Source organism: Rutilus rutilus (assembly GCF_951802725.1).
Source record: "Rutilus rutilus genome assembly, chromosome: 21".
NCBI classification, from domain to species: domain Eukaryota; kingdom Metazoa; phylum Chordata; class Actinopteri; order Cypriniformes; family Leuciscidae; genus Rutilus; species Rutilus rutilus.
In genome coordinates, this window is record NC_140226.1 from 34,024,213 (window position 1) to 34,049,650 (window position 25,438).

Consider the following 25,438-nt stretch of genomic DNA (forward strand, 5'->3'; position numbering starts at 1 on the left):
TACTACAACTATGATAATTTCCAAATAAGCCTACAACAAACATGCAAAAATCAAAAAAAGAGCTATTGACATTTGCTGTACAATAATGAAACAACCTAATATTTGGTACAGTTAAAACTGCATGTTATAGTAATAATTTTATTATTAAATAAAGAAAATTTGGTTAATGTTGTTAAACAAACTAAACTATACATAGACTATTATTTGAACGAACAGTGAACTAATAAATATATCTCTGTTTGTAGGCTATCTGTTTATTTAAAAAAAAACACAGCATAACGTATTGTAAAAAAACAAAAAACAAAAACTTTTCATTATTTCAACAAGAATGAGACTGGTTAAATGTATATAAAAATAAATAAACAAAACAGAGTAGAACAAACTTTTAGAACAAAAATTAAAAAATGTCCTATGCCTATTAGTTAAATTTAACGAAAGAAAAAATTTAATATGTAATAGTAAATTTTAACCAGAATAGAACAAACTTTTAGAACAGAAAAATAGAATCAAAAGTTAAAAATAGAGACAACAACAATATAGCCTATATTTCATATTGTAGACGTCGGTGGGCAACAGAAGCCTATTCCTCGGGGGAGCAGCGCAATAACAAACAAACAAAAAATACACCAAAAGATCATCATAGGCATATCTCGCTGTCAGTGAAAATAAATTGGGTACAATGACGCTGATTATTTGTAGAACTTAGAATGGTAGAACTTGGATATCAATGATTTAGATGACACAGGTTCAAATCCCGAACAAACATGGGCTACTGTAACTTTTTGTTTTTTATTTTTTATTAATGCAGAGAGATTTGTCTAGTTCTAAAACTCTGTTACACCATATATATATATATTTTTAGCCCTGCCCAAAAAATCCTGAACACAGCTATGGTTAAAAAACTGTTTAACGGTCTAACTCTACAATTCAGTACTTCACAGTTCACAGTCTTTGCAATGTGTTTTAGCAATACATTTCTAATTTTTTATTTTTTTAAATGCTTTAAACATTATTGTATTTTATTTTATATATTATATTATATTTTATTTTATATATTCTTCTCTCATGTTCGAAATAAAGATTTCAATCAATCAATCAATCAAAACATTCATAATGTTTAGATTTTTTTTTTTTTTTTAATTGCCTTTACAGGGACTTTAAACATTGAAATGTGTGATGGGGTTTTAAAATGAATTAATCTTAGTGTTCTTTTACATTTTTGTGTTTTCTCTGTTGTGGAAATCACAGTGTCCCTACTGTTAAAGCAGCAGGCAGTGACCACAACCGTTTTCGGAAATGAAAGTTATGAATTGTGCATGGTTCTGACATAAGAGCGGTTTTGAACAAGAACTTAGTTTAAATTTATATAAATTTACCTTTGCCATCCCAAGAACTGCAGGACGCCTCACCGACCTGTAAGAACATGTTTGATTATTATTTTGCTTCTACAGTGTCTGGTCTTTTTAACAAAATACGATTTACATTAAACCTTCATTACCAGATCTTTCTGTGTAAAGAACATTTCTATATTGTCGGTAAGGTTGGAGATATTGGCGCCCATCATTATTCCATAAACCTCATTGTTCAAAACAGTGTAATTTTTAGTTTCATCCTAAATAAGAAGCCACAAAAGAGCAATCATTAATCAACTATAAATGTGTGTGAATAACATAGACCAAGAAACATTTGTTAAAGGAATAGTTCACTCAAAAACATGCTTTTTAAAACAACATTACCTTATTTTCCATGTTTTCAAACCGTAAAAGTCCAACAAATGCACTTCCATTAAATTCCAGTCGTGATTTATCAAAGGCCTCGCTGGAAATCGTTACAGACCAGGGAAAGTCCACGTTCAGGTCATTTTGACAGTCAAGAATCTGTGAAAAGAATAATTATCATTGATAAATAAAGAGTCCTACCCAGATGGGCATGTTTATGCTTCTCATCCCTTACGTTTATCTTTTTCTGATCTGTAGAGTAGCATCCGTCTTCAGTTTCTGTGTTCTCAGCTTGCATTTGGAGAATACCATTAACATCCCCCATCACAATCGCTGCACTGCTTTTATTGGTTTTTTTCATCGTCTCCACCAGGGACTTTAGTTTGTCCAAGGTAACACTGCAAAACAGGCTTAATCACTCTGTATTCTGTAATACAGTTTTAATTTTAAAAGTCACTTGTATCCACACACTTACGATGCATTTGAGGGATTAATGAATCCATCCTTGTCTTTTAGACCATCTGAAGTCAGATTGTAAGTTGTATCGGGTTGTTTTTGGCAGGCAGTTATGTTCGCTTTACTACAATTAGTAGGTGTCTTATTGCAGGTCACACACGTCCATTTATCCCCGTTTGAACGCAGAATGTATTTGCTGCTTTCATTGTCTTCAGCACACATAAATAAAGAGGGAATGGATTTTATTAATATATTTTTGCAACTGAATGTCAAAGATTAAAGTGATCTAATATATTGTGTTGCTTATTTATAAACTTATAAACACTATAATCTCAGCATTGTAGTGTTTTTAAGCATGTTCATCACAATGCTCATTCACATCGTCATAGACCAGTAAATAACCCCCTGGGGTCGGCGGTATCGCCGGCGATACCAGCTCGCTTTTTTTCTTATCAGTGCAAAAGAGACTCAAAATACTCTTGATTTTGATCTTACATATAAGTGTTATACATCATTCGATCCTGTTAAGTGTATACTCACAATAAAAACAAAGTGTTGTGCTTTTTGCCAAATAAAGAAAAATAAACATGATGCGAGTTCTGCCTTCTCTCTGTCAGTGAAGTCCATTCTGAAACGCGTCCGAAAATGAACTATAACTAAGCGAATACTCATTCAAACAGGCATACAGACACAAAGGCATAAAGTTTGAATTCTCTTCTTTTAAATGAAGTAATCTATATAAAAAACAAATATTCTCAGTTTATGTAATCTGTATGAAAAGAGAGAGATGTCAGTCGTTCTCATCTCAGCTCATTATAGCTCATTAAGTGTTAATGTGACCACGCCCACGGAGAGCACGCGCTATTCAAATGCAAATGACCTGAGGCGATCCATGCAAATGTGTCAACGTCCACATCAGCTGGATAAAACACACCGAGTTTAATCAGACTCATGTGCTTTACGATGCTGTGAGGAATAATACTATCTTAATAATAATCCTGGAAAATGTACCTCAGAAGTGCTGGTAGTTTCATTTCGAGGAGCAACGGATCCAGCTGAGGAATAGTAAGTTCTTTATTCTTAAGTGCTTTGTTCTAATCGCAATATGGAATAGTGTCTGTAAACCGCAGAAGACTGTTTAAATATGAATCGCGTTTCTGTGTGTGAATGAATGAACGGCAGAGATGTGCTGTTGTTTACTACAGCACGCAAAAAGACTGTTTAAATATGAATCGCATTTTTGTGTGTGAATGAATGAACAGCTTTTACCAAACTATATTGCTATACTGAGATGAGAAAAAAAATGATTGTAATATGTTGAAATAAAATGTCTTTGTATAAGCAACGTATTAACCCCCTGGGTCTAGATTTTTTTCTTATCAGTGCAAAAGAGACTCAAATAACTTTTAAATTAAAAATGTTCATACAGGCAAGTGTTATACATCATTGAAAACTGTTAAATGTCTTCTTTTATTTGTGTACACTAATAATAAAAACAAAATGTTGTGTTTTTCGTAAAGTGTATGTAGCGTGGCTCGTTTTCTAGATCTTATCAATTCCGATTATGGACCAGATTCAGAAGATTTTCGGGTCGACTCACTGAAGCAAAACTAGCAAAATATATATTAATAACAAATTCAAATGAACAAAATCACTCAAGACTACTGGACTGCAATTAATTATATAAAAGGTAAGTATATTTTTTCTCTTTGTTGGTTGTCAGAATAATTATAGAAATTCAATATTTCAATTTCAGATTCAACAGTTGTTGTCTCAATTGCAAAAATAAGAAATAAGAATGTTCATCAAAGTGGAAACAGTTCAGTCCATGAAGAAGAAAAAAAAACTTGAATTCTTGTCTTCAGGAAAATCCAGGTAAAGTGGAAAAATATGCAATGTGTGTAGTTCTGTCTTACCCACTCAGAAACTTTGTTTTTCACAACACTTTTTACAGGTTTCCAGGGACGAAGTGATGGGATGGCTCGCCAGTCCAACCAGGGATAGGAAATCCACAGCAGGACAAAAATCACGGAATCGGAACCTCAGCAGCAATTCAGGAACTCTCAACATTTGATTTTGGATCGATTGGATCGATTGCTCCTGATCGATTGCTCCTGTCTGCCTCGCTGCCTGCTGTGAGTGTGTTTGCTTCGGTGCTGTAAGCTCCGTCTTAGCCTTGTATTTCCTTATTTTGAACCATCATTTACTACAATTTCTAGTTGTTTATACTACTACTAAATACAGCTTACCCAACATCTCATCGCTAGCTTCCGTTACTACTAGCACAACACGCTAGTAATTCGCTAGCCTGCTAACGCGCCACCCGTGCGCTCAGCTATTTTTATTTATTTATTTTTCTCTCGCGCGCTCGCGCCTTTGAGTTCATAAAAGCTCAGGTGAGTAAGAATCACTCAACAAACACGGTGAGTAATGTCTTGTCCTGTTATTGTCACCTGCACTTCATGTCACATGTTTAGCATAGACTTCTCTGTCAGCAATATAGGATTTATATGTGATAAATGTAAGGAGACAGTTAGGTTGACAGAGAAGATTTCAGAATTAGAAACACGCATCCAAACTTTAATTGAGGATAGTAAGAGTGCTAGAGCTTCAGATGTTTTGGATGCGCATAGCTTAGTGAACACTTTACATGAGTCGGTTCCGGCTGAAGTAGAGCCTGAGCAGCCGGGCAAATGGGTGACAGTGAGGGATCGCTCTAGTCGCGGATCTAAAAACCACTCTTCCGTTCCGATTACCACAACAAATCGATTTGCCCCGCTCAGTGAAACACCCACTGAGAATGATTGTGCCCTAGTTATTGGCGATTCTATTACACGGAATGTGAAAATAGAGACACCAACCACCATAGTCACATGTTTGCCGGGAGCCAGAGCGCCTGACATCAAAGCAAATTTAAAAGTGCTGGCTAATGCTAATCGTAAATTCTCTAAGATCATTATTCATGTCGGCACTAATGATGTTCTGATAAAGAGGTGTGTGAACTTGCAAGTACGATGTCAAGGACTGTAATTTGCTCTGGCCCCCTTCCTGTTCGCAGGAGTGATGAGATAGTTAGTAGATTGTGTTCGCTTAACGGTTGGCTGTCTAAGTGGTGTCCGCTTAATAATATAGAATTCATAGACAATTGGAAAAGTTTTTGGGGCAAACCTGACCTGTTGAAAAGAGATGGTATTCATCCCTCCTGGGATGGTGCTGCTCTTCTCTCTAGTAATATGGCTCATAGTCTTAGAGCTCAAACATGACAATCTGGGGCTCAGGTCAGGAAGCAGACAGACTGGCTAAACCAACCGTCTGCTAGCGGCCTCGCGTCACCCAGGTCAGATAAATCCCATCACATAGAGCCTCTTTTACCTAGCTATCATCGTATAGAGACTGTGTCTGTTCCCCGAATTTGGAAATCCAAAAAACGTTTTAACCCATCTAAGGTTAAAAATTTAATTGATGTTCAACAAATAAAAAACAGCTATAATACAGACGAGCAAATGCTAAAGCTTGGGTTGCTGAATATTCGATCGCTTACTTCAAAAGCACTCATTGTTAATGATATGATTTCAGATAATAACCTAGATGTGCTGTGTTTGACAGAAACCTGGCTAAAACCAAACGATTACATTACTTTAAATGAATCAACCCCGCAAGATTACTGTTATAAACATGAGCCTCGTCTGAAACGCAAAGGGGGTGGTGTTGCTGTAATTTATAGTAATAGTTTCAAAACCACTAAGAAATCAAGTTTTAAATATAATTCTTTTGAAGCATTGGTGCTTAATGTAAAAATCTATAGTGTAAACGATAAATCACGTTTGAGATTTGTGCTGGCTACTGTATACAGGCCACCAGGGCACCATACAGACTTTATCAAAGAATTTGCGGACTTTCTATCAGAATTAATATTGACTGCAGATAAAGTACTAATTGTTGGTGATTTTAATATACACGTCGATAATGAAAAAGATGCATTGGGATTGGCATTTAAAGACATTGTAAATTCAATTGGAGTTAGACAACACGTGTCAGGACCTACTCATCGTCGTAATCATACTCTAGATCTAATATTATCACATGAAATAGATGTTGATGCCGTTGAAATTCTGCAGCAGAGCGATGACATCTCAGATCATTATCTAGTCTCGTGTAATTTGCATTTAGCCAAGGCTGCAAAGCCAACTCCATGTTTCAAATATGTGAGACCTATCACTTCTGCCACTAAAGATTGCTTTATTAATAATCTTCCTGATCAGTTTCATCATCTCAGCATCCCAGATAGCTTAGAAGAACTTGATATTACAACAGAAACGTTTAACTCTCTCTTTTCCAGCACTTTAGACACAGTTGCTCCGTTGCGCTTAAAGAAGATTAAAGAAAATAGTCCAACGCCGTGGTACAACGAGCACACTCAGGCACTTAAGAGAGCAGCCAGAAAAATGGAGCGCAACTGGAAGAAAACAAAACTAGAGGTATTTCGCATTTCATGGAAGGAGAGCTCGATTGCTTACAGAGAGGCTTTAAAAGCTGCTAGATCTGCTTATTTTTCAACCCTATTAGAAGAAAATAAACATAATCCTAGGTATTTATTTGAAACGGTGGCTAAACTAACGAAAAATAAAGCTTCAAGCACCGAAGTCTCCAAGCAACACAGCAGTAATGATTTTATGAACTTCTTCTCTTATAAGATAGAAAATATCAGGGACAAAATTATAACTATGCAACCGTCTACTACAGTATCGCATCAGGCAGTGCATTGTAGTCTCCCCGAGGAAAAATTTGATTCATTCGTTGCTATAGGAGAGGAAGAATTTACTAAACTCGTTAAATCATCTAAATCGACAACATGTATGTTAGACCCGATACCGACTAAGCTACTGAAAGAGATGCTTCCAGAGGTCATAGATCCTCTTCTTAATATCATTAATTCATCTTTGTCTCTAGGATACGTACCAAAAAACTTTAAGCTGGCTATGATTAAACCGCTAGTTAAAAAAACGCAACTTGATCCTACAGAATTAGTCAATTACAGGCCGATCTCGAATCTACCTTTTCTGTCAAAGATATTAGAAAAGGCAGTATCCTCACAACTGTGTTCCTTTCTTGAAAGAAATGATATCTGCGAGAATTTCCAGTCTGGATTCAGACCGTACCATAGTACTGAGACAGCTCTCGTTAGAGTCACAAATGATTTGCTCTTATCATCCGATCGTGGTTGTATCTCGCTATTAGTGTTACTCGATCTTAGTGCTGCATTTGACATCATTGACCACAACGTTCTTTTAAATAGATTAGAACATTATGTTGGCATTACGGGAAATGCACTAGCATGGTTTAAATCATACTTATCTGACCGTTATCAGTTTGTAGCAGTAAATGATGAGATGTCTCATCGATCACAAGTTCAGTATGGCGTACCACAAGGCTCAGTACTAGGACCGCTGCTGTTCACTCTGTACTTGCTACCATTAGGAGATATCATTAGGAAACATGGAATTAGCTTTCACTGTTATGCTGACGATACTCAGCTGTATATTTCTTCAAAACCTAACGAAACTTATCAATTCACAAAATTAACGGAATGCATAGCAGATATAAAAAATTGGATGACTCGTAATTTCCTACTTCTTAACTCTGAAAAAACAGAGTTTCTAATTATTGGACAAAAAACTTCCTCACGTAATAACCTAGAATACTGTCTAACACTCGATGGCTGCTCTGTTAAGTCTTCGTCGTCGGTTAGGAACCTGGGTGTGCTCTTTGATACCAATCTTTCATTTGAAAGTCACGTGTCTAGTATCTGTAAAACTGCATTTTTCCATCTTAAAAATATATCTAAATTACGCCATATGCTCTCATTGACAAATGCGGAACAATTAGTCCATGCGTTCATGACCTCAAGGCTAAATTATTGTAATGCTCTACTGGGTGGTTGCCCTGCACGCTTAATAAACAAACTACAGCTGGTTCAAAATGCAGCAGCTCGAGTTCTTACCAGAACCAGGAAGTATGACCATATTAGCCCAGTTCTGTCAAAACTGCATTGGCTCCCTATTAAACATCGCATCAATTTTAAAATATTGCTGATTACTTACAAAGCACTAAATGGTTTAGCTCCGCAGTACTTGAGTGAGCTCTTAACGCATTATAGTCCGTCACGTCTACTGCGATCTCAAAATTCCGGCCAGTTACTAATACCTAGAATATCAAAATCGACTGCTGGCGGTAGATCCATTTCCTATTTAGCACCAAAACTCTGGAACAGTCTTCCTACCATTGTCCGGGAAGCAGACACACTCTGTCAGTTCAAAGCTAGACTAAAAACACATCTCTTTGACCTAGCTTTCACATAATACATTATAGACTTCTATAATTTAATGTTAGGCTGCATAGATTAGGTCAGCCGGAACCGGGAACACTTCCCATAACTCCTGATGTACTCGTTACATCATGAGAAGAATGGCATCTACGCTAATTTTAGTGTCTGTGTTTATCCCGAGGTTTTCCTGCAGCCTGCCGGATCCAGGCCGTATCCAGATCTGACGAAGGACCTTCACCTGGACCGATGACAACGCAGTGCTGAAGTGCCAACTAGTCTCTCCCTATTGAGGATCCCTCTACCACTATACAGATAAGGCGTTGTCGGGAAAATTTGTTTCGCGTTCCTACCCCAAAGCAACAAAATAAAATAAAATTCTTTATCAAAATTTATATGGAAAGACAAGTACTTTGTTTAGGCTTGGCTTGTAGGGAATTCCAAACCTGCGTATTTTCAAATGCACATAACTATAGAACCCATTCTAAATGCGCATGTGAACGCCATCAGCGTTTCTCACAGGTTCGCGTTTAAAGTCTGTGTAGAGGGAATGGTGTCGTCTTAGCGGCCCCTAATTTAATAACAAATGATGGTTGCGACGGAACCAAATCAATCAAAACTAACTTTAGATGGAAAATAACTTAACTCTGCTATAAAGCCAAAACAATATCTGTTACCTTAAATTATACGCTTATCTCTGTGAAGCTGCTTTGAAACAATCTACGTTGTTAAAAGCGCTATATAAATGAAGATGACTTGACTTGACTTGACTAACAGAGAATTAGATAAAAATATACCAAAAAAAAAAAAAAACGGCCAAGGAGAAATATGGATCAAGGAACAAAAGAAAAGCAATTTTCCAAAGGAAAATCTCTTCAGTAACTTATAGTTTCTGCACGGCGTGCTCAATTTTCACGAGGCACTTTACACACGCGAGCTCTCTAAAGAACCAATAACTCATAAATCTACTGTGCTTGTTAATAACTTATTGCTAAATTATCACAGTTTATTCTTTCTTAACTCACTCAATTGATTTAATATCACTCGTATCGTTCACAATCTCTTATCTCCGGTCGCGTCTCAGCTTGATACCGATCTTTCTCTGGAAACTTTCTCTCAACTGAGGGCGGAGCTAACCTTTCACCTCAACAATCAAATTAATTCAGAAACATTTTTCTATTCTTTGAATTATTTATAATAAAATAAATACAATTTATTTCTTATTCTTCTCTTACTATTAGTTTCATAGCGATATGAATAAACTAATACTAATTATAATTACTAGTGACCCAAATTAATGTACTGGGTTACATAAAGAAAATAAACATGATGCGCATTCTCCCGTCTCTTTCAATGTGAAGTTCATTCTGAAACGCGAACTCAGCGAATGCTTGTCACTGTGGCATGACATATGTCTTTACAAAGCTTGAAGTCTCCATTTTTAAATGATGTAAATCATATCAAAAACAAATATTCTCTGTTTAAGAAATCCATATGAAAGCAACGACATATACAGTTTCTCCAGTCCGAGCTAATTAACTCTGTGACCACGCCCTCGCGCGCACGAGCGATTGACATGCAAATAGTCCACTCGGGCCTGTAAACACCCTCATTACCTCAAAACAAAGAATCAGAGACTACAGTAACGTACTTCTCTGCTTTTTGTTGAGACTGTGTTTGTGCTGTGCTGTTCACCTTATTTACCTCAGAAGAATTAGAAGAACATGATTTGAAGAGAAGATTTTTAAGGTAAGACATTTCCACTCCTAATAGTGGAATGTTTAATATATGTTTAATAGTGGAAAGTGGAATAGTGGAATACAGCATGTTATTGTTGTATAAACTTTACATTGTAGCTACTAGTTAAACTGGTGCCAGACTAAAATGTAGCCTACGTTATGAAATGAGATTGGAGTAAAAACATGAAGCCTATGTCGTACATGTGTGTATATATAGGCTATCTATAAATAGACAAAAACGTGTTGAAATGTGAACTAGAGGCAACCTTTCAATGCTAAATATATGTACGACACGAGGATGTTTTTCCTAATAAAACACAGTATGATAAAAGTAGGCTAGTATGAGTGTTTACTCAAATGTAGATGGTAACAATAATGTTTCATAGTTTGGAGCAGCTCGATCGCTTCAGTAAATGTTCTCTGCACGCGGAGTTAGTCGACCTGTGCATTAGTCTTCATGTTTTTACTCCAATCTCATTTCATAACGTCATAACGAATGGAAACATTTGAAGCAACTTATGATAATCAATATATTTATCTCAAGTGTAGTGTTACTGTTGCTTTTAACGATTTATAGGCCGCCTGCTATAGGCAATTGTTTTATGCAGCACTGCACGTATATGCCTACAAGGCACAACAAACCTGGTGTTCATTATTTATATATATGTGTGTGTGTGTGTGTGTATTTTGTACATTTTAAATCGCAATTTTAACCAGAAAAATCTAAAATGTAGGCTATTCCCAAAATCGTGCAGCCCTATAGTTTCTCATGATATCAGCATGTTCACAGGTGTTTATTTTTATTTGTACTTTTTTTATACAGGGACTAGATGCCACTGATGAGTCCTGCTGACTTCAACATTCACATGAGTACATGAACATGGTAAATGAAAAATCAAACACCTTGGAAATGACAGGTATGTACTATGTTTCATGAATGGCATAAAGGCGTGTGACTGTTCAAGTCTCTGTCTTTAGATCAGTGTGTTAAATAATGTGCTTTTTTGTCCTTTGTTGTGTATCTTTGGATTATGTTATGTTGTAAATAAATCCAAACCATCAAAATGTCATTCTTTTTTAAATCTCCTCATTCTTTGTGCAAGGTTACTCAGGATGATAGGGCCTGATAGCACCAGATAGGGCCATTATGGGAGGGTCTTTGTCTTTCTCAGGTGTGAAATACATTAATATTCATGATGTGTTCACGCCTCCTCGCATAAAGCTTTCTTACACAAAACATGTCTTACAAACTTAAAATCGATATATTGTTTTATCTGAATGAGTTGTCAGGATGATTTTCACATAGTTTTGGAGCAAATATTCTATATATGTTCTGACATGCTCTGACATTAGTGCTTATTTCTGCTTATTTCTGGGGGGGGTTTAGCCATTTTCATGGCTAAAGTCTGATTACACTGTATTCAGCACAAACTCTGCTACAATAATATATCAGCAGCATGTGTGTAAAAGTTTGTAGTTTTGAGATAATGACATTTATGCGTGGTTTGTGAAAATACAAAAAAAAATTCTCACTGAAATAAGGTCATGAAACCCATACTGATTATTTCTTCACAAGACTTTTGAAAATTGTATGGCGTAGCCTAGAATATTTGCTCCAAAACTATGTGAAAATCACCCTGACTGCTCATTCAGAGAAGACAATATATTGATTTAAAATTTTTACGACGTGTTTTGTGTGAAAAAGCAATATGCGAAGGGGCGGATCATCTCATTAATATGTAAGGCTTTTTACACCTGAGAAAGACAAAGACACACCCTAATGGCCCTATTAGGAGCTTATCAGGGCCCATCATTCTGACCAACCTTCCACAAAGAATGAGGAGATTTAAAAAAGAATGGCTTTTAGATTGTTTGGATTTATTTACAACACAACATGATCCAAAGAAAGAGACCTTTGTGCCATTCCTAAAAACATTGTACATACCTTTCATTTCCAAGGTGTTTGATTTTCACTTTACCATGTTCATGTACAGAGACATGTACTGTGAATGTTGAAGTCAGCAGGACTCAGTGGCATCTGGGTCCTGAAAAAAAAAAAAAAGTGAACACACTGATATCAAGAGAAAGGCCTGCACGATTTTGGGAATACATTTTAGATTTTTCTGGTTAAAATTGCTTTTTAAAATTCACAGAATACACACACACACACACACAAATGTTTCCAACAATATATTATATAATGAACACCACGTTTGTTGTGCCTTGTAGGCATAGGCTATGCGCAGTGCTGCATAAAATAATAACAATATAGCAGCCTATATAAATCTTCCAAAAGATTTCAGTAACTAAGCTAGAGAAAAATATATTGATTATCATGTTACTTAAAATGTTTCCATTCGTTATGATGATATGAAATGAGATAATAGTAAAAACATGAAGCCGTTTGGAGCGTTTTGCTTTTCCAAAATATGATACATTCAAACGCGATCGCGATCCAAAATGTGATACATTCAAACGCGATCGTGCTCAAATATAAAACATTATGGTTACCATACATATCTACGTTTGACCAGATATCCACAAACACAGTAACAGTAAACACGGATCTAAATATGATAATAGTCACCATATATCTAGCAACAGTTCAACTGCAATGTGAAATTTATGCAACAATAAACTAATATGTAAGAATTTCTTACCTTATCTTTCTTGTCTTCAAATCGCGTTCATCTTCTGGGGTAAAGCCAATGTAAGCTCACGACGCGTCTTTCAATCTCGACGAAAAGCAGAGACTGATGAAGTGTTTTGGTGTTTTGTTTTTGAGGTAATGAGCGCGTTCGCGCTCCATGTGGAGATTTGCATGTGAATATCTTTTGCGCGAGTAGGCGTGGTCAAATTAAAAATAATTAGGAAGCGTTTGAGAAGCTGGATATCTTGTTGGTTTTATACAAATTACTTAAACAGAGAATATTTGTTTTCAGTTTGAATCCGATCATTTAAAAGTACACACTTAAATGATTATAAAGATATATGGCTCATAAATGTGTGACAAGTATTCGCTGAGTTTTGTTTCAGTTTATAGACGTGCTCAAGAAAAAAAAGTTCACCGCGACGGAGAGGCAGAACGCACACCCTGTTTATTTTCTTTATTTTTCAAAAGCACAATGTTTTGATTTGATTGTAAGTGGACACATACAAAAGTAGAAATATCACAGATTCTTTTTTTATATTTCTTTTTTTCTGTATGACCATAAATGACGGAGTAATTTAAGTTTAAAGTGCTACAATGTTAAGAAAATCCAACAAAACGCGGGGGCGCGTTTGCCGACCTCAGAGGGTTAAAAGCCTTGAATTTGGTATACAAAGGCTTGAATTTCGTTACAAAGGTCTTATTTTTTTTTTGCCTTTTCTATGATTAAATTCATACCGTAACAAAATTAGAACAATCTTCATTTGAGAATATCTGTCACGAGCCGCTTGCGCTGTTTGTGCGACTAAATCTGCGATCAAAATGCAGGCTGATATACAGCAGTGTTTTTAATGTTGATCATTATGCGAGCAAGAATGCAATGTTTCCCAACTATCCACACGATTTCATATGTGACATTGATTTTATACAACAGTAAAAAAAAAAAAAAAAAAAAGGGTAACATTAAGTGATGTACTAAATTTTAAACAGGCTTATTGCTCTATTTTGCAACAAAATCTGTGGCTTTGACAAAGACAATGAGTTTCCGCCACCTACTGGGGATTTTAATATCATATTTTTATTAATATTAAACGTTTTTTTTTTACGTTTATTGAACATTGTTTTATTTAAAGCATTATTTATTTTTAAAAGTATTATAAAGGTGAAAAATGAAATGGAAAAATCGATTAAATGGGGCAAATATTGTCCCTTAATGGAAAGATGTGACTGCAGTCGTGGAAGAGGAATTTTTCCGTGTACGGCACGTAGAATTGCACAAGTGCTACTGCTAAAGAGTGCAATGTCAATACAGCCTGTTAGCTTAATTTTAATTTCTCATAAGCTTAATCGAATTGGCCTAGAGAGAATAATTATGACATTTTCTGTCTAAAGACTACATATAAAATAGTTACCAAAATTAAAGTAACTGCAGTTTGACTAAAAGTAATGACTAAAAGTTGACAAAAAATGCAAACACATTTCGTCAACTAAAACTATGAAAGGCAGAATGACTCAAATGTGACTAAGACCAATAAGCATTTTCGTCTGAAGATGAAGAGTAAGACTAAATCAAAAATGGCTGCCAAAATTAACATTGGCCTACACACGTGCACGCTACAATGCCGCTGCGTATGTATTAAATATGACTGATAATTTAAATAAAATGTTTTATTTAATTCAAATAGTCTACTTGTACATAATTATTTTTTAGGGTTTAAAATGTATACAGATTTGACATTTTCCCCTCATACTTCTGTCGGAATTGGTACGAAGTTGGCATTGAATTTCATTTGAAATGGTATTAAAAAGGTCTTAAAAAGCCTTGAATTTAAGTTGGAGGATCCTGGGGGTACCCTGTTATCATTCTCAAAACTAAAGGGCCAGGCACACAAAGATAGTATTCACACATTCCTATGGCTCTTCGGAGAAACAGCAATATATGTTTTGACGGTAGATCTGCTGGAGGGATTTTCTGACGTACAGTACACTCGGCTTGTATTGTTTTGTCAAATACCATGTCACCTGCTCTGTAATTCATGTATGCTATATTGTACAGCAGCAGCATGTCTTTCTTGCTCACAGCAGCGTGTTGTGCATTGGCAGTAGCAAGTCCCGTACTTGCTCTGCCGCAGCAGTGTAGCAGATCTATTCCGACCAAGACCAAACATACAACATTGTCATACTCATTACCATGCCAATCACTCCGAGAGTTGTCATGACAGACCTGTCGGTATAAAGTGAGTTTGGAGTAAAAGGATGTTATTAAATGTTGTCTTTTGTTGGACAAGAGGTTCATGAATTCTTCTATAAAAGATGTTTGACGTGTGTTGCTTTTTCAAATGCATTTTATAAGTGACTCAAAATCACAGTGCTTTCAGATGGAGCAGTGTTTACAGAGCCGATCATCAATGATAAGCTGCGCATAAAAAAATAATTGCAGCCTTTGTGATTTCAAAATCGTGATAAGCCAACTCGATTTAAGTGCAATTTCATGTAAATTGTGATTAATCTCGCAGCCCTAGTTGACAGCCTCCCTTCATGGGATTGTAGTTCTTCCCCTCACTAAAGCCGTTGAGCACACAGTCTTGTATCTTTGTATTTTTTGTTGATGTTTCAAACACTTTTTTTGCATCTAATCATATTTTGTAATTTTATGATTCACTTCGTAGCTGGTCAGTTTGGCTCATGGCCTATAACTCTTTAACAAAGACTTTTTAAAAAAAAAAATCCTATGAGAGAAATTAATGGAAAAATACTTCTGGAACCAGTGCTGCTGAAAAACTGGGCAGGCACTAATTGTACTCTATAGCATGTAGGCTGCATGGATAACTAAGTTTATTGTGTAATTTTACTTTATAATATGCTGAGTTTGCTGTATGACCGTGAAAGAACCAACAGGCTACTGAAAAAATAGTTTATAAATCTTAAGACACAGACTTACTGTTGCATGTATCGTCATATGTAGCTTTTTTACATGTCCTCTTAGGATTAACAGAAGGGATCAGACAATCTGAAGAGACCAAGACAACACACAATTTAGCATAATTATCAAAACATACTGTAGCTGTATGAGTTACAAACAGTAAAACTTGTGCATTGAATACTTATCAGAGACAACCAGGAAAGTAACAAAAGAGCAACAGGAATGAAACACAAAAGAGATTTGTGTAGTGTAGCATAATATCATTTACATGTCTGACCACAGATGGTAGATTAATGTTCAGAGTCAGTCATTGATTAAGTTCCTGAAGAGTGAAATATTGTGATGCTTTTAAAACATTTGTAAAATATTGATCAGTTTGTTTGAGCAGCTCGACACATGTTTGTCCGACAGATGGGAGAGGTGTCGGGAAAGCTGATTTGATAATCTGCACAGACCAAACTACCACATCATAATTGCATACAGTACGCCTTGATATTTTTTTTCCTTTTATATTTTCTATTTATTGCCAGGAGATACATAGCACAGGAAAATTACATAAATTAAATAATGCACATAAAAACATTATATATAGATATCAGATATCAGCACAGACACATTCCCATAATGATAAGTTACACCTGTCCTGTTAAATAACCACTGTTCTGCCCTGAATGAAGAGATAAACTGACATCAAAAAAATTATAATTTAAAAATTTAAAAAGTGGACAAAATCTTACCTTTTTTGCGGGGGGGGTTTGATTTGCAGATGGATGTGCAGGTGGGGCTGGAGGTGGTACAGGTGCTTTCCTGTATCTGGTAAGTAGGTTTTCCTAATGGTCCAGCAGAAGTGTAAAGAATGATTACAAAACTCGCTCAATATTACCACTAGTCTAAAATTGTCAGTGGTTTTACCATGATCTGCTCTTCCAAACTCAAACACATTACTGTGCTTGGAAAACAATTAACATACAGACTCCATTCAAACAGTTTGTCTTAGGTGTGTTAGGATCTGTTTTTGTTTTGCATTGATTGACCAACAGTGGTAACTTCATCATCACTGATATTAATGATCAATCATGGCAACACTAACATTTTCATCAAATTTAGGACAAAACACACCTGAATTTTTGACTGACTGTGATCCATTTGGCAAAAACCACAGCTTTATGCCTGCACTTGTTTTATTCATTCTTACTTCATATTTCCCTCCATAATTTGTTATGTTGAAACTTTGTTCGCCATGTGTTTCGCAGCGCCCTGGAAACCAGATAAAACATTTTATAATTGTTAAAACAAAATACTTTTTAAAATACGAGTTTAGATCTCAAGAACAGTTAAAATTAAAAAATATATATTAAATAAATAAATGTTTTTACCCAGACAAAATGTGTTCATTTTGACACTCACTGTGCAAACATTATTAATTTCTTCTTCACAACCTGATGGACATTTCAGTTTAATATCTGTGATAAAAAAAAGAATATAACATTTTATATATACTTTGTGTGTGTGTGTGTGTGTGTGTGTGTGTGTATGTATATATGCATATATATATGTATGTATGTATGTGTATATATATATATATATATATATATATATATATATATATATATATATATATATATATATATATATACACACACACACACAGGGTTTTTCCTGTCTCAAAACGAGGCGGAGGTGGTAAAATCCTAATAATGTACCTGTATAAAGGGCATTTTCCCCCTAATTTTATTAAATGTGCTCCATCTTTCATTTCAAATTCTTAAATTTTATCAATATATTCAATTAAAATAAGACACTAGGCTGTTATCAATCAAATTAAATAATTTACATCGAAAAATTATACTGTATTAAGGCGAGACACTACAGGTGAATAGGGTAAAATTGTTAACTTACAGATATCACCATCAAACTTTACCAGTTGATTACTCACATGAATAGGAGAAAAAAATGCATTGCAAGTTTTCTGTCATTTTATTTTTAAATATGCTAATGAGGCTATATCTAATTAAATATGCGTTAATTTGCATATATTTTGAAGTGACAAATCTGACCATTGAAAAAAAACAAGGTTCAAAATTATTTTTGCATTTTGTTGATATATTCAATGAAAAGACATTATCAGAGGGGATAATGAATATCTCCTTTTGTTACCCTGTAAATCAGAAAATACTGCCAATAGCCTTAAATTGATTTCCGCCCTATTTTTAGGCATACAATGTCATATAAATCAGGCCAAGAATGATATATCAACAAATCCCTCTGGTCAAACCTTCACAATATAGTAGGGATGGGACGGTATGAAAATTTAATATCACGATTATAGTGACCAAAATTATCGCGATTATCAATATTATCATGGTTTTGTTAAAACGAGATGAAAGTGTTCAAAAAGAGTTGATGCTCACACTGAAGACAATTCGACAAGTTTTATATTTGAAAATCAACAAACAACAAATAAAACAAGCAGCTCTATGCACTTTTTAAAGCATTTCCTTCCTTATAATGACGGTCGTCAATAGCAACGCATTATAACACCTCGCACATCCATTGTAACGGCCACCTAGTGTTAAGTTTTCATGACATGAATGTGGATGTGCCTTTAAGATAACTTCTTCTATGGCGTACGTTATTGTATGCATGCTGTTTTTATGTGAGCGTGCACGCAAAGTGAGAGTGAGATTGATCACGCAAAGAGGAAGATGACTGCTCTACTGCTGACCGTTGTCAAAGAGTATAGAAGCCCAAGAGGCGAAACTCTGTTGTGTTATGGGTAACAGTCTGTAGATGGCGCTGCGGAGGCGAATCCGCCATTATGGACTGAAAGCTGCTGGAATCGTTAGCGCCAGTCAATGGCAAAATCCATTTTAGTAGGTGTTATTAGTTCATGTGTGCACTTGCTGGATTGCACATCTTTTTTGTACCTTTCCGCCTGTAATAGGACATTCATAGTTTTTTTTTTCTTGCCATTGAAACGTTCACAGTGTAAAATATTAACTGTCTTTAGAAATGTTCATTTATAAAAAAAAATCCAAATCATATATATGGTGATGTTTACTAATTTCAAAATCAACATTTGAATAACTATCTTATTACTTATATCTAATTACTGTGTATCTGCCTATAGACAAGCGAGCATATATTATTTCATGAATTTCTGTTAGTCATATAACAAGGAAAATGCATAATAGAACATAAATATTAATAGATTAAAGTTTTGCAGTAATTTTATAATTGTATCTTTGCAAACCGTAAGTGGTAGGCTAATGAAGCCGATTCGGTGGGGATACCCTTACTAAAAAGTACTAAGGAATCTTATAGTATTTTGGGACAAAATAAATGTTTTTTATTATTATTGTTTTCATATTTATAGTATTTTGGGACAAAATATTATAGTAATCTTATAGGAATACTATAGTAATTTGGGACATACTACATAAGTACGAGAAGACTACTATAGCAGCTTAAAAATATTATAGAGAGGCTATACAGAACATCACAGCAGCAGGCTATGTTATGTTCTGTAATACCTCTATAATATCCTAGAGCCGCTATAGTATTTCTATAGTAGTCTTATAGTACTTCTATAGTAATATTTTGTCCCAAAATACTATTTTCCTAACCAACACATATACGTATATTTTCTGTCATTTAACGTCATTTAACGTCGGTCATCCTCATTAATGTATTTTAAATTGTTTTCATATTTAGATATGACGGCCAGAAAAAATTAAGCTATGTTAAGTTTTTGTTATTTTAAGTTTTTCAGTGCCATTGACTCCCTTTATTTTTCGGCGTTTTCCTTCAGTTTTCAGTCCATAATGGCGGCCGCGCCGTCAAGTCATGGGGGCAACTGTTGCTATGGGGCGTTCTATTGAGTTTCGCCTCTTGTGCTTCTATACTCTTTGCCGTTGTTTTATTATAATGTGTTTACTTCCACTTTGATTTGTAGCGTGTTTTAGAGTGTTTTCTTTTCCCTTTTAACATTCGCTCTTCGACATGTATGTGAAGAGTGTGCTTAACTGAGAGAAAACATCTATAAAAGTCTCGTGGAACTACCAGTTCATTTGCACTGTCTTCTATTCTTCATCTGGGCAGACTTCAAACTCTCTGACAGACGTTACACCATGTATCGCAACGGACGCGCTCTCTCGTTTCATTCAAATACAACTTGCCGTCTTGCATCTCCGTTTTTAATTGTATTGAAAATTAAATCAGAGTTGATTTATTGTTTACAGAGTTTGATAATATTGTTGTTATCATCTTGTCTGAACGATTGTTTTGTACGCTGTACATAATGGATTTATAAACAGGTAAGATTTAAAACATTAATCTCAATTCAATGTCCCCGTAATTATGTGGTAAAAAAAAAAAAAAACGGTGTAATAAGTGTATAATGAATATAAATTATTAGGCCTATCCCTTAAATGTCACTCTTAATAGTCTTGTTTGAACTTGTTCGTTCGTCTTTGGCTCAAAGCCACTTGCTGCGAACTTTTCTTTGCGGAAGCTTCACATTTATTTCAAGTGATTGATATAAAATAGTTTAACTTAAAACAACATTTTATGCCCAATTATTTCCCAGACGTAGTTTTGGCATTGAGGTCAAGGGTAATGGTCACACAAGACGACTCGGCAGATCTGAAGTTTCCCCCTATTGCAGCTAGGGATGTCCCAATACCACTTTTTCACTTCCGATACCGATACCGATGCCGATACCGCAGCTTTGGCTATTTGCCGATACCGATATCAATCCGATATTTTTATTTTATTCTTGAACTAATACTAATAATAATAAAATATAATGGAAGCACTTTGCTCAATTAGCCACATAAAAACATCTCACTCAAATGGAGAACAAATACTTCTCCAGTATATAGTCCACAACAACAGTTGATAATGAAAGACTGCCAGCCTTTATTCAAAAGACCTTGAGATATGTTTGGTAACCTGAATGAATTTAACATTAATTTGCTATATTTCAGATCAATATATTTGTTTCCTTAAAATTTTAAGTAACTTTAACTTTATTCTCATCTGAATTATAAATAATTTATTTCTGTATAAAATAATACTACTTTTTAAAAAACACATTTGATTTTCTTTTTTATTCAATGTAGAATGTGTAACTTAAAAATAAACAGATTAGTGCTCTGTTTTGTGTGATTTTGGTTGGGTGACAGTTACAGTTTGACAAGAGTTTACAGTTTGACAAAAGCACAATGTTGTGTTTTACACAAATATAAGTAGGCTAAACACTTTTTGCAGTTTTAATTATGTCCTGTATGAAAATGACGGAGTATGTTTTTATGTTTCGTTTCCACTGTTCGATCGCGCCCGTGCCTCTCTCTCTCTGACACACACACACACACACTCCAGCATTGCAATCTTGACATCGCAGCCTGTTCATTTTGCTGCGTTCACGCCAAACGCGAATAGAGCGTCAAATTTGCGTCTATCGCATCTAGTTCGATGTTTGAACAGTTTGAATCCATTCGCGCGTCCAAAGCGAATAGGACGCGCCGTGCGCGTATAATGATAAAGTGAGCGTTTGAAGCGATATAGATGCGCGTTCAGAGCTAAGGCGGGCTACAGATTAGGTGTCCCTAAAGAACCCGCATATGCGCGTATCTACAGTAACGTTAGTTCCGTATTACATTAATTAATGTGCACGCAAGATTTATTTATTTTAAAATCCATGCCCCAAATGTACGTTCAGTACGAGTACGTACCGTTCCACCCCTAATGGGTATCGGATCATAGGTATCGGATACATTTTTTTTCTCCCCTCCGATATCCCATCTAGCATTTTGGGCCAGTATCGGCACGATACCGATGCCGTGGATCGGATCGGGACATCCCTAATTGCAGCGACTTTTTCTTGTGCATGTTCTGCTGACAGGATGACCATCCTCGATTAAGTTTCCCTCAGGACTTTTGTTAAAGCCAAAATATGACCACACCTCAGAATTGGTTCTTTTAAAAGGCTGAAAAATCTGCAGAGCACGGTCACTGCCTTCCGCAATTCCTTCTCGAATAAAAAAATAACATTGCGCGCTGCGCCTGCGTCAGACTGTTGCTGGCTGAACAGGATCTAAAATTGCGATAATCAAACACGGTTTTAATGATAATTAAATTTGAAACGATATTACTAACCGTCAGTACATTTTATCGTGGTTTATAGTGAAACCGGTAATCGTCCCATCCCTACAATATAGTTAGGAATACGACTGTAAAGTTTGGTGTATATAGGTGCTACAGAAGTGGAAAATTGTCACTAGGAGTGTGAGGAAAAAACTCATTTTGAGAAAGAGGCCTTTAAAGATTTTTATGGCAAAATTCCACTAATTCCTATTGAAAGCCATGAATTACAGACAAAATATGCTTTAGGTCCAAGTAAAATCCATGCATCACACTGTTTAACATCCAAAACTCATTATTGCTTCATTCATCACTGATCATAACATCCAAAACAACACATCAGCAGTCCATCACACAGGTGGAATGGAAAAACTAAATACTGGTATATCACAGTCCCTCAGGCAGATTCAACTTTGGGAAGTTTTATTCATTTGGCTATTTGTCCAAGGTGTAAATGACTTAGTGAAGATATTTTTTCCCAGTGGAGGAGGAAGTGCATCTCTGTCTGACCCAGTTGGTGGTCACTGAGCCTGTATTTAGTCAGGATCCATCTCTTGTTCTCTGACAGTGTGCAGATATTCTGTCAAATAACAATTTAGTCTACTTTGTTTGCTTTCTCCAATGTTCTAAATATTGATATTTTGAATGATTCATAATTAGTTTTGTTCTGTTGAGTTCTGGTTAGCGTCACCATCATCTGACTGAGGGGACTGTTTTCAGGATTTGGCTCGTGGGTTTTAAGTGCTTTGAAATGTGATGTGTCTTACATTTAGATGTGTTCAAAATGTTACAGCTTGTTCGTAACGCATCGACGCACTATGTCGGGGTTAGTCATTGCGCGGCTCGCGAGCCTCATGCGGCCCGCTTTAATTTGTGCCTCGCATGGATGTAAAAATATGGCGATATCATGCAGCCAGTCACTACAGATATTTTATAACAACCCATTACAAACTCAGAGAGTCAGCTCTATTACAAATGATTTCGATCGGATTGAAAGAGGTGGTTTATCGAGAGAACATGTAAACACTTGGTCGATTGAGAACCGAAACTGAAAGGACGACGTATGGCTCTTCTCCTGACTTTGTCCTATCAGTGCGGCTCTCATGAAAAAAATAGTGAAGACCCATGCACTATGTGATGGCATTTCATCATCTTTTGTCTTCGTTGGTAATCCCTTGTGTCTTCTAGCTAATGACAACTGTTTTCGGCTTCTCTGAAAGAATTTTACATGCATATCTTTCGTCATTTCGAACTACCGCGGAAATGTCCGAGCGCGTCACGTGACGATTCTGAACGAATCACGTTGTCAGAAATTGCCATCAGCCAATGAGATCACCTGTTTTACTTTCATGATTTGTTGCTGATAGACAGGAAATGACCATATTTGGATCCGACAGCATTGAAAAGGAGAGAGCTTTCTAACGGTGTGTGATGACGGTGCACCAGACACAGCGATCGCGGAGCAGCGGGATGATTTAGAACGCCAACTTTTGACGAATTTAGGTGAAATCTGCACACTCAAACAGACAAAGTGTGGTAAAATAAAGACCTAAATGTGTATTTTGGACTTTTTTTCAGCACAAGTCTGAAAGAATACATGTTATTGAAGACAAATAACCCAAAATCTCAAAATTGACCTGTGAAAAAAAAAAAAAATGTTTTTGCCTGCCGTGTCTCGCCTTAAATGAGATTATTTTAAATATTTTTGAATATACATATAAGGAATGTTGAAAAGAATGATACTTTATGAAACTAAACCGCCAGTAGGAGGCGGCAGGCGACCGTCTTAATGAGCGAGTCATTGAGTCATTCATTCAAATGATTCGTTCAAACGGCTGATTTATTCAGAATGAGGCAGTTTATGAATGGGTAATTGAATCTTTGACTCAACCGATTCGTTCAAAACGCTGAATCATTCAGTAATGAAACATGGCTGAGTGTTGCTGTGAGATTCGCGATGGTTCTGCTGTGATCTTTGTTTGGAACTATTTTCGCTGCGGAAACAGAACAAAAACAGTCATTACGTCTTAAATGTATTTGACTTAATTTTAACTATTTGTTTATTGAACTGTTATGAAATCAGTCTCGGTTTCAATCTCGATGGCATTCAGGAAAACACCACTCTGGCCGTCTGTAGCCTAGGCTATATATTGTTTCTTAACTATAATATGTTATAAATAACTGCGCGAGCCTCGACAGCGCAACATTGTTACCGTCAGTACATTAGGTATATTATTATCAACTATAGGCTATCAATCGCCACTTACATTAAATGAAATAAAACAGAATCATCCTCACGTTTACGCTGATTCCCTAGTTATTTTTTATTTTTATAATAAAAATTGTTTTAATCAGGGCATTTGTCCGGTTGGGCAAGTACTGTAGTACAATTCTCTCTCACTTTTCCCTTAAAAAAAAAAGAAAAAAAAAACACACGTCTATGGTCCCAGACAAGCGTTATTGTCGAGCCCTGATATGTTTTCCTTGATTGGTTTTCCCTGAAGAGAATTACATTGTTGAAAATTAAAGTAAAAGGCAGCACGAAATTTGACGGCCGCCTCATAATTCCCTATGCAGGAAAAACCCTGTGTATATGTGTGTGTGTGTATGTATGTATATATATATATATATATATATAAATGAGTTTGCTGCCAGTCATCACAAGAGCATTCAGATAATAAATTTACAGTATTCCTACAGTCACGTTAGCAGTGTATATTTCACATCTACCTGTGTTACCCGAGTCCCGGAAACATGCATCTGCCAAATTGTCACCAACTAGTAGTATTTTCGAGCAGCCTGCGCAAACAAACACAACATTAAAACTATTATTTAATGATGTAGTATGACATGCTGATGTAAAACTCTATATTAAGTGGCAAAATTTAGATGCACACGTTTACAGTCAAAATTAATGAACGTGATTTGTTTTATATTCACTTTCTCAAACTTTGTATTTGTTTTCTAATTTTCACCAAACAACATATTCACTGGCATTATGGACTTTCTTTTAAAGGTGATAAATGCATTTTATTGTTTTAAACAACATACTTATCTGGCGTGAAGCACAACAGACGATCATCAGCCACAGCAAATTCTGCTTTTCCCGAGACATACTTCTTAATCAGCCTGAGAGAGACACAAAAGTTGAATTTTCTTTTCTACAGATATAGGTAATAAATCTTCAAGCATTTTATATTGACATTCTTGAGATGTTAAGTCCACAGTCCAAGAGGAGAGAGAGTTTCATCCGTTCACATATGAAGCCGTATGATTATGATCCGCAGCTCAGAGCCGCTGGAACAATGGCATACAGTTACTTTGCAAACATGCAAATCTTGTTATTTTGGACTTTAACTGTGAATTTCAGCATTAATTTACATTCAGGTCCAGTTTATCAAGTCACATTTGTTCACAGAGAACATTTGTTCTATGTAGGCTATACAATTATATTTAATAACAGTAGAAACAAGATTCCAATGAAAG

The 25,438-nt window shown here is 35.7% G+C and overlaps 1 protein-coding gene across 1 annotated transcript in view; it reads right to left on the minus strand.

Annotated features, from left to right (window-relative positions):
- Positions 1-25,230, minus strand: part of LOC311280990 (adhesion G-protein coupled receptor G6-like) — a 54,580-nt gene extending 29,350 nt beyond the window's left edge. Inside the window, exons 1-11 of the mRNA XM_084393610.1 lie at positions 25,004-25,230; positions 24,683-24,751; positions 17,185-17,271; positions 16,928-17,065; positions 16,546-16,638; positions 15,827-15,895; positions 2,194-2,383; positions 1,954-2,116; positions 1,737-1,877; positions 1,499-1,612; positions 1,377-1,413 (exon numbers count right to left, since the gene is read on the minus strand). Coding sequence (XP_084249736.1) covers positions 1,377-1,413; positions 1,499-1,612; positions 1,737-1,877; positions 1,954-2,116; positions 2,194-2,383; positions 15,827-15,895; positions 16,546-16,638; positions 16,928-17,065; positions 17,185-17,271; positions 24,683-24,751; positions 25,004-25,067 — 1,165 coding nt within the window. The 5' untranslated portion in view covers positions 25,068-25,230. The remainder of the gene's footprint in view (positions 1-1,376; positions 1,414-1,498; positions 1,613-1,736; positions 1,878-1,953; positions 2,117-2,193; positions 2,384-15,826; positions 15,896-16,545; positions 16,639-16,927; positions 17,066-17,184; positions 17,272-24,682; positions 24,752-25,003) is intronic.
- Positions 25,231-25,438: the final 208 nt, after the last annotated feature.